General features: G+C 35.0%; 1 protein-coding gene across 16 annotated transcripts; it reads left to right on the forward strand.

Annotated features, from left to right (window-relative positions):
* The first annotated feature begins 200 nt into the window (after positions 1 to 200).
* Positions 201 to 9366, forward strand: LOC136229952 (polyadenylate-binding protein RBP47B-like). 16 transcript variants are annotated; one of them, XM_066018821.1, is made up of 7 exons: positions 201 to 371; positions 1288 to 1575; positions 1691 to 1813; positions 1916 to 2020; positions 2107 to 3819; positions 3955 to 4086; positions 4488 to 5770. In XM_066018821.1, the coding sequence occupies exons 2-4, from the start codon at positions 1322 to 1324 to the stop codon at positions 1947 to 1949; spliced, it is 411 nt and encodes a 136-aa protein (XP_065874893.1). In that variant the 5' UTR covers positions 201 to 371; positions 1288 to 1321; the 3' UTR covers positions 1950 to 2020; positions 2107 to 3819; positions 3955 to 4086; positions 4488 to 5770. The 16 variants fall into 16 exon arrangements, with proteins under 16 accessions (XP_065874893.1, XP_065874892.1, XP_065874898.1 ...); XM_066018820.1 differs by having other exon boundaries at positions 2107 to 3811; XM_066018826.1 differs by having other exon boundaries at positions 2107 to 2245; positions 4488 to 5765.
* The last annotated feature ends 11230 nt before the right edge of the window (positions 9367 to 20596 follow it).

Consider the following 20596-nt stretch of genomic DNA (forward strand, 5'->3'; position numbering starts at 1 on the left):
TAAAAAAAGCATCGATATTTTAAAAAAAATTAAAGACGGTTTAAAATTTACGTCATTAAAATGTGTCTATGTATTTTTTTATTTGAATATTTTTTTATTTTTTTATCCACGTTTTTTAATTTGTCTGCCAATTATAATCGTTTGACGACTCTATTAATTACTAAAATATTTATTTCTTAAATTGTATTACTCAAAATATCCTATAGTCCCCTCCCTCTCCCTCCCCGAAAAAACGCGATAATATTGCAGTCCTCTCTCTAGCTCTGTCTCTCTCTCTCTGAGTGGCTCTAGAAAGCATCATCCTACACCTCCAGTCTCTTATCACGAGCTTCAATTCGACAAACCTATAACCGCACCGAGTGAAACGACTGGTAAGACTATCTCAAAATATTGGTACTGATTTGTCTCAAAATTGGAGTTTCTAATTTCCAAATTAAACAAAATCTGACTTTTTTTTCATCAGTTTTTTGAATGCCAATCTCTACTAGATATATTCTTTTGAGTTTCTTCTATGATGAAAACCCTAATTTTGGAGGTTAGGTTTTTATATGTTTGGTTTTGTCTCTTTTTTATGTTTTTTTTTTTTGCGGCTTCATTTATGGTCTGATTGCATTTATGAACTTTGATCAACTAGATAAAGAAATTTTTTCTCGCACATTGTACTTGAGCTGGTAAAAAAAAAAAACATTTCAGTTACTCTCTTCAAATGGAGTTATGTACTTCAGCTTTTATTTCTAATTTTGTGGCATTTTGGATAGAATTTCAGCCAAGTGATTGTAACTTTTACAAGGCCATTTGGTGTTAGTGTTAGTGTCAATCGAATCTGCAGCTCTCATCTGTCAAAGTTAATTGCAACAAGCAAACTAGTTAGCCAGAAGGTTACGAACGTATTGAGTTTTACTCACATGCTATAACTGATAGAGTTTTGCGGAGCTATAATGGCTCTGTAATAATGCCATACACAGATCAGCCATTCCGCCTCAAATGGGAAAGGGAAAACTTTGTGCCTATATTAGAAATTGGTTCTGATCTATCTATATATTGTTGCTAATTATTGTTTTCCTGATCATAGGTTTAGTCTAGAACTAGATGCATTTCTCAAAAATTGTATTTTCCATCCATCCTCCCCTAAGGAAGGACTGAACCAAGTGGTTTTGAAGTTAGCTCACCTTTTTCAATGTATACATATTTATAATTACGAGACTAGGATAAATCAATGCTGAATGCAACACTCTGCTTTTATATTTGCATTATGAACCTAAATCTATTTTGATTTCCTTGCATTAGCTTCAGTTTGGTGTTGGCTGGTGCAAATGGTGTTATGGCCCAAGGATCCCTATCTGAAGGAGACTCTAGTAACACAACTGTGAGTTTTGACCTTTTTTATACTGCATTGCCACTTGACAGTAACTATCCTATGGTATACTCATTTTGTAACGTGAAGATATTTGTTGAAAGAATTGACGCTGATATCAGTGATGAGGACCTAAGGCAGCCATTTTCCCAGTTTGGTGAAGTTTTGTCTGTGGAAATACCAATCGGGAAAGGATACTATTTTGTGCAATTTGCTAATAGGTACTTGTTTATTTCATTTCCTTAGGAATGCTATATTTTAGAAGCTTAAAATGAACAAAAGAAGTTGATTAGGTAATGTACAAAACATCATGCTTGCTTTTATTTCTGACCTCAGAAAAAGTGCTGAGGATGCACTGCAAAGTTTGAATGGGATTGGCAAGCCGACACTTCGTCTTTCTTTGCCTTCTTCCTTTGCTTGTGCATTTGAAGTTTACCTTTTATCTTTGAAGAATGGAAGGTAATAATTTGTACTTAATGATATTGGGATAGAGGCGGTGGAGAAGATATATTTCATTTTTCTTGCCTTATAGAGTGCATATTAATTTGTCAAGTATTTCAGACAACTGGACTTCGATCTCACACTATATCCATGATTATAAATGACTCTCCTGGAGTTCTCAACATTATCACTGCGGTATTTGCTCGAAGGGGCTATAATATACAGGTATTTCTGGTGCATTTCTCCTCTCAATTCCCCTACCACTGAAGAAACAGAGTGTTTTCTCATCTTGGTGTCATTTTTGGTGGCAGATTTTGCTGTTGGACATTCAGAAATAGAGGGATGCGCACAAATTACAATAGTTGTGCCTAGTATAGATGAATCAATTAGCAAGTTGGCGCAACAACTTTACAAGCTAATAGACCTGCAAGAGGTTAGAAACCTTCACGAGTAAGTGTCATTAACATGATGGACAAGTATATAATGTTTCTATGATATCATCGTCTATTTTATTTTAGTTTTTTGGTATCCTAATCTAATATTCTCTTATTTTGAGAAGAGAATTCGTGACAAAATAATGAAGTCCTTGAAACATAACTGTTGTATTTCCAAATCCCATATCTCAAAGTTTCACTCTTCAACTAGAACAAATGATATAAGTAGAATCATGTAGTCTATTTTTATAGATCACATTGTGCAGGAATAATCATTTTTTTCAAAATTTATGTTCTCCTGATGTTTGAACCACATTGATTAGTGTGACATAAATGCGTTTAGGTTTGGTTTCGTCAAATTTTAAGTTTTCGATTTGTAATTATTGAGGGCTCTCTGCTATTTGTGATAATTTTCAGTACCTTTATGTTATTTTCCCTTTTTTGTACCGTTATATTAGATGCTTTTCTTTCCACACGAGCATTTTGTTGAGGCCTTTTAACGCACGAAGTTTGGTGAATGATTCCATATTTGAAAAATAATTCTTTACATTTGACATCATCAAATTCCAGGGCATTATCAGACCTAAGGGTTTTCACTGATTTATTGAAATGAGTTTTAGCATAGTTGATAAATGTCTCAAGGATTGACAGTGACTCAGACTTGTATTTCAATAGATAAACCCAAGTTGTCCTTGAGTAATCATCGACAATGGTCAAGAAATATTTATACTTTCCTCTAGTTTCCACCTTATAGGCTCCCCAAATGTCTATGTGCACAAGGCCAAATGCTTCTGCAGCATGAGAAAGACTAAGAGAGAATGGTTGTTTGGTAAATTTAGACAAAGGGCAGGTTAAACATACTTTGTTGTGAGCTTGAATATGAGGTTTAACACAAGGAATGTGTTTAAGTTTACCAACAGGAGCATGACCAAGTCTATGATGCCAAAGATCTAAGGTGTCAGATGATTCACTATTTGAGTCAGCAGTGAGACAAATTGGTTTATCATTAAGAGTCAACCAGGTCTTAGGAATGGGAGTGTCAAGATGATTCATCAAATAGTAAAGTCCATTCTTTGCTTTTCCAATTCCCAATCAAACAATGAGATGGGTGAAAAATTACCTCACAATTGCTGTCCTTGATCAGCTTTTGCACAGATAGAAGGTTGTGTTTGAAGTGTGGCACACACAACACATTCTTCAACCTTATGCCAGTAGGAAGAATTGCATCTCCTATATGTGAAATAATTGCAGTGTTTCCATTAGGTAGGTTGATTGCAGGTACATTCACTGTCACAGATGGCTGAATAAGACTCTCCAGATGTGGTGTCATATGATCGGAAGCCCCAGAATCAACAATCCACTCCCAAGAGAATTCTGCAGCAAGGTGACAAGATATCATCCCTGAGAAATGGGTATCTATCTCGTCATCAGTTTCTGAACCCTTCAGTTGAGCTGCCTGTAACTGAGGCATCAGTTGTTCCAACTGTTGCGGTGTGAACAACAATCCCGAACCTTCTGAAGTGTTTCCAATTTGAACATTAGCTGCAGTCTTAAATGAATTCGAAGACTCTGCATTCTTGGAGTATGTTGGTGCAGAATTCCACCTTGCTCCAGTTGTTTGAGAATTTGAGGATTTATTTTTACCCTTATGCTTTGAATGCCACCTAGGATAGCCAACAATAGTCCAACACCTATCTGCTGAATGACTTTTTCCTCCACATGCAGTACAAACTTGAGAGTTATCAGATGTATTTCTGCTATACATGGCTGATGAATCACCATCAAATTTCACTGAGTTTAGCACCTCTCTCTGAGCCTCCTCTTACTGCAAAGCTGCTGATGCAGTTTCCACAGAAGGTAATGGACTTTGCAGCAAAAGATGGCTCCTTTGAGCATTAAATGTGTCATTTAGACCATTGAGGAACTGAAACAGCTTGGCTTCCTCTCTCTGAGTATCAATGGTCCTAAGCAAGGTTTTAACTTCATCTGATTGCTCAGTTACAGCAGGCAACAGATTTAAAGAATCAAGTTCTTCCCACAGTATTCTCATGGCAGTATAGTATTCATTAATGCTCATTTCATTCTGTTTTTCATCAAATAACGCTTTGCTCAACTTATATTTTCTAAATCCATTTGTGAGTTGAAAACGTTTTTCTAAGTTAAGCCAGATATCTTTAGCTGAGTTCATGAACATCACAAATTTCTTGATGGTAGGAGAGATATTATGAGTTAACCATGCGATTACCATATTGTTGCAGGTGTCCCACATCTCAGCTTTGGCTTCATCATCAGTAGATCTCGTAACTCCTCCAGTAACGATTCCAAGCTTGCGTTTTGACAACAGATTGATCTCCATGTTTCTTCGCCACGATCTGTAATCTGAGGAACCTTGAAGTTTATCCACTATAATGGAGGTTGTGCAATCTGAGGGGTGAAGAAATAGAGGATTAAGCATATCCTGGTAGGTGATTTTTGTTCCATTTGCCATTGAGAACAAATATCAAACAGTTCTCAGGCAAAAATAATATCAGAGAGAACAACAATGGAATAAAGGAGATAGCTTTTAATTTGAAGAAGAAAGATGGAGACTTTAAAGAAGAGAGAAAAAGATGGAAGCTTTAGAAGGAGGTGAAAAATAATGGTGAAAAAATCAGTCTCTTATTCCACTCATATTGACCTGGTGCTCTGATACCATGATGATTGAAAGAGCAACAAATGATTTCAATATTGAGGAATATCAGAGGAATGAAAAGATATCACCAAAATGATTGTTTATTCTCCCATAGTTGCACAAAGCTGCTATTACAGGTTATAAAGCCCAAAAGCAAAACAAGACAAAAGGAAATAACAACCTTTACAACCAGGTGTCAAGCACAGAAAGAAAAGCATCTAATATAACGGTACAAAAAAGGGAAAATAACATAAAGGTACTGAAAATTATCACAAATAGCATAGAGCCCTCAATAGTAATCAATGGTGATATCCTTGACCGCTAGCATATTCAGGGCCAGGAAGTAATCAATTCATAGTCTTCATAATCATTAATTCATATAAAGATAGTAAATAAGAAACAAACTATTATTTATCCACTTGTTTTTTTTTTTTTTGAAGATATTTATCCACTTGTTATTAGAACAATTTGGTGGAATTGATGATTTTCCCCAAAATTTGATTTTTTTCTATGCTTCCATGTCTCTGTTATGATATAATGTTAGTTGTCTACTGTATCAATGTTTGCGAAGTTTCATGAACAATTGATTTCACTTTTGTTCTACCGGCATCATTTATGAAGAAAATGATATGATTCCACACGTTTTTATCGATGTTGGCACATGAAAATGTTAGTTGTCATGTAGATATTCATTTCAGAAATATTGAAATATATTAAAACTAGCTCCATTTTGTTTTTTCTGCTCTCTTTTAGTGTTTTATTTTTGCAGTATTAAGTGTTGAATTAATAGGGAGTTATGACCCTTAAATATTAAAATGTTTATTTGTAAAAACTATCGTTATATTAATGATGTAATAATGTTTGTGCATTGCAATTTAGGGACTTTTTTTTCAATAAATGTTGTTCATTTAAATGTTTATACAGTTATGTTAGTGTCGCAATTAGATGATATTTCATTTACAAAATGCCGTCGACTTTGGGACATAATAGATTTTTATGTAGCTAAATGTAGACATTTTTTTTTAATTAAATGTTGCCAATTTGGAGACGTTTTTAAATTAAAATGTCCTGATATTTAAGACGCTATTAATATTTTCTGAAGCGAAATAACGACATAACAAATCTTATGTGTTGTTCACTTACAACGCTTTATTAAAGTGTAGTGGAAATTTCTGAAATTGAAAATAAATTATATAAAAAAAATCACGACACTAAAAATGGAAGTGTTGGAACCATTATGACGATTGTATGCGTTATGTCGTCGGACTAAATTTACCCACACAATGCTTTATGCGTCGTTAAAATTAACGACACCCGATTTAATGACGCTTGTGACGACGCTTTGAAAAGCGTGGGTAAGTATTTAGAGACGCCGAAAAGTGTCGTTAAACCTTAAATTTTAGCGTCTTAATAGACCATTTTTTTTTGTAGTGATACTAATCTAAAAATGACAAAGTATTTAAAAATAACACAATATCTTCTTATATTTTTAAAAGTTGTCATTAATATATACGCATAACAAAATTACATGTAACCCGAAAATATGACACGGAATCTAAACTAATCCGAACAGACTAACATGATTGTGACACGAAAGTTTTTGGGTTAGGTTTGGATTTACTCTTTTTAACACCAATCCGAAAATGACACAACATGAACACGATTCGAACACATTAATTGCGAGGTCTAGTTTTTATAATTCTTGACAAATGTAAGTAGTCTTAAACTGTTGTAATTTGATATGCTGCTTATTATATTAGATGGATAAAAGATGATGTTTGATATGTTATTTGGATTCAGTTTTATTTTGGGATTTGGATGATGATGTTTGATATTATGTTATTAGGAATTAGGATTTTATTATTAGTCTAGGTTTAATACATCATTTGCCCTTTGAACTTGTCCAAAAAGCTTAATTGGCCCCTTCAACTTTCAAAGTGTTCCGATAGCCTCTTGAACTTGCATAAAATGTTCAGTTAGCCCCTAAACTTGTGTAAAATGTAATCAATTGATCACTCGGTCGTAGAAAAGTAAGTTAAATGCGGAAGATGTATTCCACGCATCTTAGAATGTTATTACATAATTAAAAAATAGATTAAAAAGGAAGTTATTGCTTGTTCAACTATACAATTTGTCTTCTCTAATATTAGAATAGTATACTCCGATTTTGGTCGTTTTACTTTTTTTAAGACTCGTGGAATACATCTTTCCATTTAACTTACTTTTTTACGACCGAGTGATCAATTGATTACATTTTATGCAAGTTCAGGGGTCAATCAAGTTTTTTGGACAAGTTCAGGGAACAAATGATGTATCAAGCCATTAGTCTATTAGTTTTATTTTGGTTGAGTAATAATTTTATTTTCTACGTTTTTCTAAGTTAAGTTCAGGGGACAAATGTAAGATTTTTTTTTTCTTTTTCGGTATTCATTTGCCTTTTGAAGTTCTTTATGGTCTCAGCGTTGTTGAGGTAGAGCTAATTTAACCCCCACATACAAATTAGTATAATTTCAGTCCCAACGTTTGCTAAATGACACGATTAAAGTCTCCGCTAACAGGCGACTCATAACGTTGACCTCTTTCTACACATAGACGTCAATTTTCTGATGTGGGAGCTTTAATTTCTGAGTCCCATGTAAACGGTTAACAAAATATGTCTGATGTATCAATTTCAGTTACTTAGGGTTTTAATTGTGCCATTTAGCAAAAGTTAGGACCGAAATTCTGCTATTTTGTACGTAGATGCTATTTTGGCTCTGTGAACTTCAAAGTTGTGGACAATTGAAATCATTTCCTGTTTTCTTTAGGGTTAAATTTAAAAAAAAAAAAAAAACTCACGTGATTACACTTTTTGTCAATTGTATGTTTGTGGTTTTTTTGTTCAACAAGGGACAGATGTTTTTTTTTTGTTACGATCATGAGATAACTAGGGTTTTTTTCGCTTTGCTAAAAACAATGTTTATTTTTAAAAATAATCATTGATGATTTTAAAAATGAAAAAATTTCAAGAATTGATAATGTTTTAAGCAATTTTAATTATTCAACTGTTTTAATTTTGAGTTCATTTAGGTGTTGTTGGGTGAGGAGTGAGAAAGTGAATGTTCAGAGAGAGTGTGTGCACTCCGGAAAAAATGATTTTGGAAAAATAAAAATGTGGTTTCATAGTAAATGTGATATTTAAACAATTTTAATTCTTGTAAATTTTCATTTTGGGGTTGTTAATGGTCATATTTAGAGTGTCAAGCTAAAATATTCTAGTTTTTAGTAAATCGAGAATCCACACGTATGCGATTGATAAAAAGTGTAACCACAACTTTTTCTTTTTTTGGAATTTTTTTTATATGAAGAAATTCTTATTTTCCTGTTTTGGGTTAAGTTTCACGGTTCGGTGACTGAATTTCAAAAACTCACTCAACTTTACACTTTATAAGATTATCACCACTAAATTTCAATTAACTCCATAAAATAGAATATTTTAAAAATTGATGATATTCTAAGCAACTTCAATTCCTGAATTTTTTCGTTTTGAAGTTATTTAAGTGTTGTTTGGTTAGGATAGCAAATGTGAAAATTTAGAGAGAGAAACTCCATGAATTATGATTTTGGAAAAATGTTCCATGGTAAATGTGGTTCTAAATAATTTTAATTCTTGAATATTTCTATTTTGAGGCCGTTGAGGTGTCAATTAAAGTTTAGTTGCCATAATATTAGAAAGTGTAAATTTGATCGATTTATGTTACATTTTGAAGTTTAGTACCATATTTCACGAGTAAAATTCAGTAGCTATGGATATACCCTTTAGATATATGAAACTAGTAATTTGTTACTGAATAATTATCATGCAATAGTGGTGGCAGTTTACGGTAAAAGCAAAGTATAACGAAATTAAGATCCGTTTATTTGTCGAAAAATAGTATTTTAAAAAATATTGGGTAAGATAAAAAAAATTTGTTGGAAAATAAAATATTTCAAGTGTTTGGTTACAATACTAGAAAACGGGAAGAAATGATGGATGTCAATGTATATTTATGTTCTAATTATGTTAATCTCAGGACTAGGAAGCATGGGAGCAAAAACAATAGGATCTGAAGACAATGGGATTAGAGTTGCAAATGGGCGGAGATTTTCCATCTCCGTCGAGGATGGGGAATCCCAACGGAGCAGGGATGAAGATTGTTTTTTGTTCACTGCAGGTGGGAACGAAAAATGTTGCTTAGGGAAATCGGTTTTCATATATTTTCTCCTCCTGTCTTGTGTTGTGATAATCTAAAGCGCATTATGCTTGTCGGCTAATCCGATTTTTCACAACCAAAGCAATAATTTGGAAATTGATTTTTATTTTGTTCATGAGACAATTTAGTATTATGATATGGTTTTTGGTGTAACAGTTGTTCTAGGATTTGGATTCTTGTACTATATATTAATGTTGTAAAATATGCTAGGCGTTAGTCGGACGGACATGGCTTTCGGAAGTTAATCGAGAATTAGTCAGATTTATATTTTTTTATTTGTTAATAAGCAACTTATCACACAAATGTAATAAAAATATGTATTATATAAAAAAAATATATAATTTGTAATATATCTCCGTAAAAATATACAAATAACAACATTTCAACAATATATTACATATGAATATTATCATTTTTTATATTTCAGTAAGTAAAAAATAATGTTTATAAGTAATATATCCGCCTAGGCAGTGACGGAGTCAAGAATCCATATCTGGAGTGTTAAATTTAGACCTACGGTTGGAGGTAATTTAGCCTCGAGCATATTAAAACCTTATCGCTGGTGTATCGGTTAAAAAATTAAAAGTGCCCAACATACAAATAGTAGATATATTTAATTTTCTATAAAGTTCGCGCTAATTTCTTAACAATTATAATATTTTTATATTTTTTTTATTATTTTTAGTTATAGATTTTTTGTAAATTAAAATTTCATTTAGAAATCAAGTTTAGTGAGTATTAATATTAAAAAAATGATTTTTTTTTATGGAAAAGAGATATAATAAAAATGAGTTCAAAAGTGTTATGAAAATAAAGAGTCCATTAAAAGTAATTAATAATGGTAATATAGTTTTATAATTATTTGAAAAATAAAGTTTAAATAAATAAAAACTTTATAAAATAAAATGAGATTGAACCTAAGACGTCTTACCTGAAAGCATGCATTTTAAACCAATTCAACAATTTTAAAATATTCAAATAATACTATATTACAATAAATATAAACTAAGGAGGAGAGCTTATAAGAGGCGGAACTACCGCTACTCAAGGGTGGAGCCAGAGAGGCTCCTATTCGTTTACCGGTTAATCATTGGGTTCGGTGGATCCCTCCGGATGAATAATGGGTGAAGGTAAATACCGATGGTGCTAGTAAGGGAAACCCTTGGTACTCTTCGGATGGCGGCTTGATAAGGGATCCTACAGAAACTTGGCTTGGTGGTTTTATGGTTAACTTAGGTATCTGCAATGCTCTCTTAGCTGAACTGTGGGGTTTATTTTTTGGGATGTCGTTAGCCTGGAAGAAAGGGTTTAAGAAGGTTCAAGTTGAGCTAGACTCCCGAGTGGTACTGAACTTCATAAACGGTCAAGTTGGTGTGAGACACCCCCTGGCTTGGCTTATTGTCCGATGTCAAGAGCTACGTGATAGAGAATGGGATATCCGCTTTTCTTACACCTATCAGGAAAGGAATCAGACAGCTGACTGGATGAGGAATTTCGCAGGCGATTGCTCTTTGTGTCATCACGAGTGTGATGTGCTTCCTATAGGTCTCTAGAATATTCTCACTGAAGATCGTTTTGGGCGATCCTTCCATAGGATAGTCTTTTAGTTTCTTTTCTGTTGTTTTTCTTCTGGGCCTCGGCCTTCCATCTTACCATAAAAAAAAGAGGCTCTTGTCAAAAAAAATGCCCAGAGCAAAAAGACTAGAGGGCCTAATTGAAAATATCAGAACAAATTTTCGATTAAGATTACCTAGGTGGTCTAGCCTCATTTTCTATATATATATATATATATATATATATATATATATATATATATATATATATATATGAGATCAGGTGTGACACATTTCTTATGGTGTGACAAGCCTTATTGTGTGACAATAACTAATTTTGTAATTAACCAAAAGGATGTGGCAAATTTGTAAATAAAAGGAAAGAGAAAATTGTTTTATTTTTTTTGTTTAAAATGCATTTTCCCAACTTTTCCAACCTTGTTTTTCAAAAAATTTTATACCGTTGGACTCGTCTTAATTAAACGGTCATTTTAAGATCCATGAAGCTCAAGTAAAAAAAATTCCGGTGAACGGAATCCGGGTGGGCGTTTTCCGGCAAGAAAAAACGTGTCCAGAAAATTCTCAAAAAATTTCAGAAAATGTAAAACATTATTCTAAGAAACTTTAATTCTTGGGTCAAAGCGAGATTTCTTACGGTTTAGTCCCAATAAAACTTTTTCCTTAATTTTATCCATTTTACATGCTTCAATAATTTGTTGGGTAAAAACTGTAAGGAATTTCGTTTTGAGCCAAGAATTAAAGTTTCTTAAAATAATGTTTTACATGTTTTGGAATTTTTTGATAATTTTCTAGACACATTTTTTTGTCCTACTTACGTTGTTCCAAATCAATGTACCATTTGTTCCAACATAATACTTATATTGTTCCAACAGAAAATTGTTTTATTTTTTTTCTTTAAAATACATTTTTCTGACATTTCTAACCTCGTTTTTCGAAAAATTTTATACTATTAGACTCGTCTAAATTAGAGAGTCATTTTAAGATCCCTGAAGCTCAAGTAAAAAAAATTCCGGTGAACGGAATTCGAGTTGGGACGTTTTCTGGCAAGAAAAAAGTGCTCAAAAAATTCTAAAAAAATTCCAAAAAATGTAAAACATTATTCTAAAAAACTTTAATTCTTGGGTCGAAGCGGGATTTCTTACGGTTTAGTCCCAATAAAACTTGTTCCTTAATTTTATCAATTTTACATGCTTCAACAATTTATTGGGTCAAAACTGTAAGGAATTTCGCTTTGAGCCAAGAATTAAAGTTTCTTAAAATGATGTTTTACATGTTTTTGAATTTTTTGATAATTTTCTGGGCACGTTTTTTGTCCTACTTACATTGTTCCAAATCAGTGTACCATTTGTTCCAACATAATACTTGTATTGTTCCAACAGAAAAATGTTTTATTTTTTTCTTTAAAATATATTTTCCCGACATTTCTAACCTTGTTTTTCGAAAAATTTAATACTATTAGACTCGTCTAAATTAGACGGTCATTTTAAGATCCCTGAAGCTCAAGTAAAAAAAATTCCGGTGAACGGAATCCGGGTGGGCGTTTTCTGCCGAGAAATAAAGTACCCAGAAAATTCTTAAAAAATTACAGAAAATGTAAAACATTATTCTAAGAAACTTTAATTCTTGGGTCGAAGCGGGATTTCTTACGGTATAGTCCCAACAAATTGTTGAAGCATGTAAAATGGATAAAATTAAGGAAAAAGTTTTATTGGGACTAAACCGTAAGAAATCCTATTTTGATCTGAGAATTAAAGTTTCTTAGAATAATGTTTTACATTTTCTGAAATTTTTTGAGAATTTTCTGGGCACTTTTTTCTCGCTGGAAAACGCCCACCCGGATTCCGTTCACCGGAATTTTTTTTACTTGAGTTTCAGGGATCTTAAAATGACCGTTTAATTTAGACGAGTCTAATAGTATAAAAATTTTCGAAAAACGATGTTAGAGATGTCGGAAAAATGTATTTTAAAGAAAAGAAATAAAACAATTTTCTCTATCATATTTTTCATTTTATTTACCAATTTGCCACATTGCCATTTTTAATTATCATCAAAACTACGTAGTTTTGTTATGTCACACAACAAGCTCATTGTCACAACTTAAGCCCTTATCACGCTGGATCTCACATATATATGTCTCACTGTTTGTTAAACCAATAATAAGAAAAGTTATTAGAGCATCTTCAACAGCCTATTAGTTTGGCTCTTAAGTTAAAATTTGAAGATGAATAGTTAAAAATCAGCTCCAACAGTCTCTTAGTGGCTCTTCAAATCACTAAGAGCTCATTCATTCTCTCTATTAATAGAGATCTCTCTCTATCTCTTAGTGCCTCCTTAATTCTTTTTTTAGGCTTAATACATCATTTGCTCCCTGAACTTGTCCAAAAAACTTGATTGGCTCCCTGAACTTTTAAATTGTCTTGATAGCCCCCCGAACTTCTATAAAATGTTCAGTTATCCCCATGAACTTGCGTAAAATATAATCAATTGATCACTCGATTACAAAAAAGTAAGTTAAATGCGGAAGATGTATTCCACGTGTCTTAAAATGTTATTACATAATTAAAGAATAGAGTAAAAATGAAGTTGTTACTTGCTCAACTATAAACATTGTATTCTCTAATATTACAACCGCAATACCCGATTTTGATTGTTTTACTTTTTTTAAGACGCGTGCAATATATTTTTCGCATTTAACTTACTTTTTTGCAACCGAGTGATCAATTGATTACATTTTATGCAAGTTCAGGGGGCTAACTGAACATCTTATGCAAATTTAGGGGGCTACCGAGACACTTTGAAAGTTCAGGAGGCCAATCAAGCTTTTTGGACAAGTTCATGGGGGCAAATGATGCATTAAGCCGTTTTTATTGATAATTTACTATTGATGAGTCTCTCTCCTTTCACTATTGGTAGATATAATAATAATTAATAATTTTAATGATAAAATAATAAATAGGGAGTGAATATAAGAGTATTGTTGGAGATATGTCTTAGTCATTCTTAAACCATTAAGAATCTATTATTTATATTATTTTTAGAGAGTGCACTAAAATTCTTTTGGAGATTCTCTTATTTGCTATATTTATTTCATTCTTAAACTGTTACTCATTTTATCTGTGTTTAAAATTATATTTTACATATTTCAAAATAAAGTTTTTACTTGCTTAATACATATGTTGCTCCTTATATTTGGTCTAAAATTTCAAATGTTTCTTTCTAACTTTCAAAAATTTCAAGTGACTCAATATTCTTATCCAATTAAATTCAATAACACCAAAATCTCAACTGCATGTAAATTTTCAATTTTTTTTTAATTATTTTTCTATTTAGCATTTACTTTCCACATCAACAGTATAAAAATTGCTTTCCAACTTCAAACTGCAATTTCAATTACATATAAGTCTTAAAAAAAAAAAAAAAAAAAAAAAAAAAAAAAAGTGAATTACTAAACCTAGCCACCATTTCCCACCCCTAGCCCCATGAAAAGACAAGATTATCCTTTCAACAAATTCACTCATCTTCTCAAATTTTCAAATCCTCTCAAAAACACAAAACTCTCCAAAATCTAATCCGGACTAATTTGGTAAAGAAAAAACATGGGAAATGACTAATGATATATAATTTTGTTCAAAAATATGTTTTATTTACGATTGTTATAAGTAAAATCGAATGATTTTTTAAAAATCAAATTTTCGGTGTCGGACATGTGAAGAATATGCCTCCACCACAGATGGGGCGTATGAACATCACGCCCCATCATAGGTGGAGGCATATGAACAATATGCCTCCACCTATGGTGGGGCGTGATGTTCATGTTGAAACACCTTTCCACATAATTTTGATTTGACAAAATTGTTTAAGTATAATTAAAAACATATTCTAAAACACACTAAGTTTAAATGCTTTGATTTATTCTACTAATGTGTTTGTTCAATGTTGAGTTAAATGGTTTATAAGATACAAAATTAAAAGGCCCAAGCCCAATACAAGAGTCAAAGCCCAAGTCAAATGATTCAAGACAACTCGGCCCGCAAATGTCAAAACGTTGTCGTTATGGACAAAACGCAACTCAGTGGAAGAAGGATCTAGAAGACCTTCAGGGAACAACTTCGGAACGAAGCTGCTGAGTTGATTCGACAAAGCGTACAAGACAGTAGCTGGCTAAGGAAAACTTCCAGACAAAGTGTTTCCATTTTGGGTAAAGTTCAGACGACACAGTATGCTGTCTAGTTGACATTACCATAAATGGAGAGACACTCTGCCGAGCTGACCAAAAGCTGACCGAGGACAGAAGATACTCAAATCTGATTGGCCGAGAGCTCTGAGCAAGTCAGGATGACAACGACAGGAAGCCGTTTCCCTCCAACGGTTATTTCGAAATTAGAAATGACTGATGTCCAGACGTCTCTATAAATAGTGCCATCAGAAGCTTCATTTAACAACAGAACTTGATCAAGCCATTACGCTGACCAAATCTCTACAAGAAGTTCTGCCAAGAAAAAGCAAAGCAACCTTACACTAAAATTTCATATCTTTGTGTAAAAGTCTAGAGTGATTATTCAATCATCTAAGATGTCTTAGCAATCATTGTTTAGGACAAACATTTATCATTTCTAGAGATTATAAAGGAGAAGCTGAGTACTCGGTTATAGTACTCTGCGGAGTGATTAGGATTGAGTAGAGGTATAGAGGAAGGTACTCTTGTTATACTCAGTTGCTAAGATTGTAAAAGGTTTGAGGCTCTACCTTTAAAGAGCTCAGTAGAGAATTCGAAAGCTCGGAACGTGTTCCGGGGACAAGACGTAGACTTGGAGGCCGAACCTGGATAAATCTGCTGAGTAACATCTTTCTAACCTTAAACTCCTTAATATATAAATTGCTTGCTTAATACTAAAACTGACCAAGTAAAGAGGTCAAGCTGAGTTGTGCAATACTGAGTAGCTGAGTTCAGGAATAGACTTAAGTGCTATCTCCTGACTCAACGACAGAAGCTGACTTAGTCACAAGTTGACTAAGCTAGTGTCTTAACTCACTCAGCGCGCTGTCTAAATCTTCAAAGTAAGAGAATTTCAGACTTAACGTCGAAAAAAAGTTTAAATAGTTCCTAACCCCCCCCCCTTGGAACTATACTTGTAACGTTATAAGGGACCAACAAGTGGTATCAGAGCTTAACAAGCTCACTGAGAAAGGTTTAACAACCTAGAGCTGATCCCCACTATGTCTGAAAACAGCATTCGGTTTGTCCCAGGAAACCAAACAACTCAGATCTTGCCTGAGGGGCTGTCCATTACTCGGCCTCCCCTATTCTTCGGGTCTAACTATACCTTCTGGAAGAATAGGATGAAAAATTTCATTCAGGCTACAAATATGAGTGCCTGGCTATCTATAGTCCAAGGCCCATTTATACCTGTCGAAGTTGTGGCTGGCCAAACAGTTGTAAAAGCTGAGGCCAAATGGACAGAGGATGATCTCAAGAAGCTTCAAAATCACGCTTTGGCTATTAATATGCTTCACTGTGCGCTCGATGCTGCAGAATATAACAAAATTTCAGGTTGTGAGTCGGCGCAAGAGATCTGGAAGAAGCTGGAAGTCACCTACGAGGGAACCAATAAAGTAAAGGAGTCCAAGGTGAACCAGTAGATGAGACTGTACGAGCTGTTCGAGATGAACAATGATGAGGGCATTTCAGACATGAATGCAAGATTTACAAACATCATAAATGAGCTCAATAGACTTGGGAAAATCTTCACTGAGGAAGAACAAGTCAAGAAGATTCTCAGAAGTCTTCCAAAAGACTGGCAAGCAAAGAAGACTGCTGTCGAGGAAGCTCAGGACTTAACCACCTACAAATATGACAAACTCATCGGATCACTGCTGACCCATGAGATATTTATGAAGAACTTCGAGGTGAAGGAAAAGTCTGAGGACAAGAAGCAAAAGTCTCTTGTCATGAAAGCTGACTCCACTGACGGGAGCTCAGCAGACGATGAGGAGATGGCCATGTTCACAAGAAAGATGAAAAGGCTATTCAGAAAGAATGACAGATATTCTAAGAAGCCTTACAAGAAGTTTGATAAGTATAATGCTGAGTCTAGTGACAGCAAATACAAGAAAGACAGCTCAAAGCCCATAACATGCTTTGAATGTCATCAAACCGGCCATATCAAATCCAGTTGTCCCAAGCTGAGGAAAGATAGAAAGAGCGGAAAAAAGGCAATGGTGGCTACATGGAGCGACATTGATGAGTCTTCATCAACAAACACTGAGGCCACTGAGTCAGCAAAGATTTGCTTCATGGCTGACGAGAATGCTGAGCCGTGCATTTCTGAGCATACTGACCACTCCATTGCATCCGACGATGAGGAGCAAACAAATGAGGTAATCTCTCTACCCCTGCTCAGAAATGAAATGATTAATGCCCTGAGTGACCTATACACACTTGTCAAAAAGTGTAATAAAAAGGTTAGAGCACTCAACAGGCACTGTGATGAGGTTGAGAATGTCAAACTGAGTGACATTCGATACCTTCTCCAAGACAACTCAACTTTGCATAGTAATATGGACATTATGCATAAGTTTGTCTCGGAGGTCCAAACAGATTCTAAGAAACTGAGAAAGGACGTCACAACTATTCAGAACCAACTAAAGGTTCCAAACAAAAGAAATATTCCTCTGAATACTCAGTACTCAGGTACTAGTCAGCAGAGAAGCAATCCTCAGCGGAATGTCCAATGTGACTTCTGTGGGAAGAAAGGACACGCCACAAAGGTGTGCTGGCATGCTCAGTACTTAAGTGCTGACCAGTCAGTGAGAAATCCTAAACAGAAGGTCATTTGTGACTTCTGTGGAAAGAGAGGACACACCACAAAGGTGTGCTGGCACGCTCAGCACTGGGGTGCTGATAAGTAAGTGAAAAATCCTAAACAGAAGGTCAGCTGTGACTTCTGTGGAAAGAATGGCCATACTGTCCATGTATGCCGCCATAAGATAAAATATGATGCTTTACCTGTTGAACCTAACAAGCAAGGACCCAAAAAGAATTGGGTACCTAAAGGAAACTGATTACATTGCAGGTAAGCCTGAGGTGTGCTGAGAAGTCAAAGATATGGTATATTGACAGCGCATGCTCTAGGCATATGACTGGTGATGAAACTCAATTCATCATATTTGAGCGTAAACGAGGAGGAAGCGTAAGTTTCGGAGACAACAAAAAGGGTAAAATAGTAGGGTCAGGAACCATCGGAGGTAATCCTACTATTGAGTCAGTCTCCTTAGTCAGCGGACTCAAATATAACTTACTCAGCGTAGCTCAGCTATGTGACAATGGGAGAAAAGTTATATTTGATGCTACTGGATGTAAAATATATGAGGGTGAAACAAATGAGTTAATTTTAACTGCCCCTCGCATTGATAATGTCTTTATGCTAGACTTAGAGAAAAAGTTTTCAAAAACTGTATGCTTAGTTTCAAAGGAAGAAAATTCCTGGCTATGGCACAGGAGACTTGGGCATGTCAGCATGGACCTCCTGGCCAAATTAGCAAGACAGCAATTGGTTGAGGGATTGCCTGAGCTTAAGTTTGAAAAAGATAAATTATGCCACGCTTGCCAAGCTGGAAAACAAACCAAACAATCCTTTCACAGTAAAAATATTGTCTCAACTAAGCGTCCGTTAGAATTACTACAATTGGATCTCTTCGGTCCAGTCCAGCCGCTGAGTCTGGGTGGAAGAAGATTTTCCTTGGTCATTGTAGATGACTTCTCTCGGTACACTTGGGTCATCTTGCTGAGTAGCAAGGATGAAACCTTTGAGACATTTTCAAACTTGGTTAGAAAACTTGAAAATGACAAAGACCTAAAATTGGCTCACATCCGAAGTGATAATGGTGGAGAATTAAAAAACCAAAAGTTTGTTGAATTCTGTGAAGCCAGCGACATTGACCATAATTTCTCTGCTCCTAGAACACCTCAACAAAATGGGATTGTAGAAAGGAAGAACAGAACTTTGGTTGAAATAGCCAGGACAATGCTGGATGAGCATAGGCTTCCAAAGTATTTTTGGGGAGAGGCTGTTAACACAGCGTGCTATATTCTTAATAGGGCTCTTGTTAGACCTATATTAAAGAAAACCCCCTATGAGCTTTGGAAAGGACGAAAGCCCAATATTGGATACTTTCGTCCTTTTGGCTGTAAATGTTTTATTTTGAATACCAAAGATAGCTTAGCTAAGTTTGATTCCAAAGCTGATGAAGCTATCTTTTTAGGCTACTCAACAAACAGCAAAGCATACAGAGTTTTCAATAAACGAACTCAAACTTTAGAAGAGTCAATACATGTAGAGTTCGATGAAACTGACCCTGCAGGTAGATACCAGCCGCTGACCGAAGATGATCCACACTCAGTAACCGCTGACCCAGAACCAGCTGCTGAGTCATTCACTAAAAGGCTGACCAAGAGTAAGAGTGAACCTAAGATTGTTTTCACTGACCAGTCTACCTCTGCAGAGATTGTTGAAACACAGACAGCACAAGACATCAATCTACCTAAAGAGATAAGGATTCCAAGAGGGCACTCAGAGAGTGCAATCCTTGATTCTGCTGGGAATACCCTGATGACGAGGAATCAACTCAGGAGGTACCTCAGCAATGTAGCCTTCGTCTCAGTTCAGGAACCTAAGAACTTCGCTGATGCTGAGGAAGATGAATTCTGGATGAACGCAATGCAAGAGGAACTTGACCAATTCAGAAGAAACGATGTATGGGAGCTAGTGCCACATCCAAGGAGTCAGAAGACCATTGGAACAAGATGGGTCTTCCGCAACAAGCTGGATGAGTAAGGAAACGTAGTCAGGAACAAAGCAAGGCTTGTAGCTCAGGGCTACAGTCAGCAAGAAGCAAACAAATGCAGACTGAGTTTGAAATGTCGATGATGGGAGAACTCAACTTCTTCCCCAGACTTCAAATAAAACAAGGAAAGAATGGAATCTTCATCAGTCAAGCTAAATATGCCAAGGAGATATTAAAGAAATATGACTTGGAAAATTGCAAGCCAATATCCACTCCTATGGGCACTGACACTGTCCTCTGCGCTGACGAGAATGGTAAGTCAGTAGACAGCAAATTGTATCGAGGTATGATAGGCTCTCTACTTTACTTAACAGCCAGTAGACCGGACATTCAGTTCTCAGTATGCTACTGTGCTAGATATCAATCTAACCCTAAGGAATCTCATTACATAGCTGTAAAAAGAATCCTTAGATATTTGCAAAGCTCAGTGAACGCAGGTTTATGGTATCCCAATAGTCATGATTTTACACTCATTGGATACACTGACGCTGACTATGGTCGAGACAAGCTAGAACGGAAAAGCACCTCTGGAGGATGTCAATTCTTAGGAAGCTGTCTTGTATCCTGGTTCAGCAAGAAGCAGGCGTCAGTAGCCTTGTCCACCACTGAAGCTGAGTACATTGCTACTAGTCATTGTGTTGCTCAAGTCCTATGGATTAAGCAACAGCTTGAAGACTATGGTGTTCAAACAAAGACAATTGAGATCAAATGCGACAACAAAAGTGCAATTGATCTATCAAAGAACCCAATTCAACACAGCAGAATGAAGCATGTCAGCATAAGGCATCACTTCATTAGAGACCATGTACTCAAAGGTGAGATAAAGCTGACCTACGTCCCAACGGATGAGCAGCTTGCGGATATCTTCCAAAGCCACTGGCTCATGAACAGTTCAGCATACTGAGAGAAGCCATTGGTATGTTTAATCCTCTTCAGTAAATTCCTGTTCCTACATGTAAATTTATGCTGAGTGATTTATGCAAATGCATGCTGAGTGATTGTTATGATGAGTACTTAACACAAAATATACATCAATACTGAGTCAA

This window comes from Euphorbia lathyris, chromosome 5 (assembly GCF_963576675.1).
Source record: "Euphorbia lathyris chromosome 5, ddEupLath1.1, whole genome shotgun sequence".
Taxonomy (NCBI): domain Eukaryota; kingdom Viridiplantae; phylum Streptophyta; class Magnoliopsida; order Malpighiales; family Euphorbiaceae; genus Euphorbia; species Euphorbia lathyris.

Bases quoted from the DNA above. Each gene is read 5' to 3' on its own strand.
- LOC136229952 (XM_066018828.1), top strand. From the start codon at position 1,322: ATGGCCCAAGGATCCCTATCTGAAGGAGACTCTAGTAACACAACTGTG. The intron at 1,576-1,690 runs GTACTTGTTTAT...TTCTGACCTCAG, and splicing joins TTTGTGCAATTTGCTAATAG to AAAAAGTGCTGAGGATGCAC. The intron at 1,814-1,915 runs GTAATAATTTGT...CAAGTATTTCAG, and splicing joins TTATCTTTGAAGAATGGAAG to ACAACTGGACTTCGATCTCA.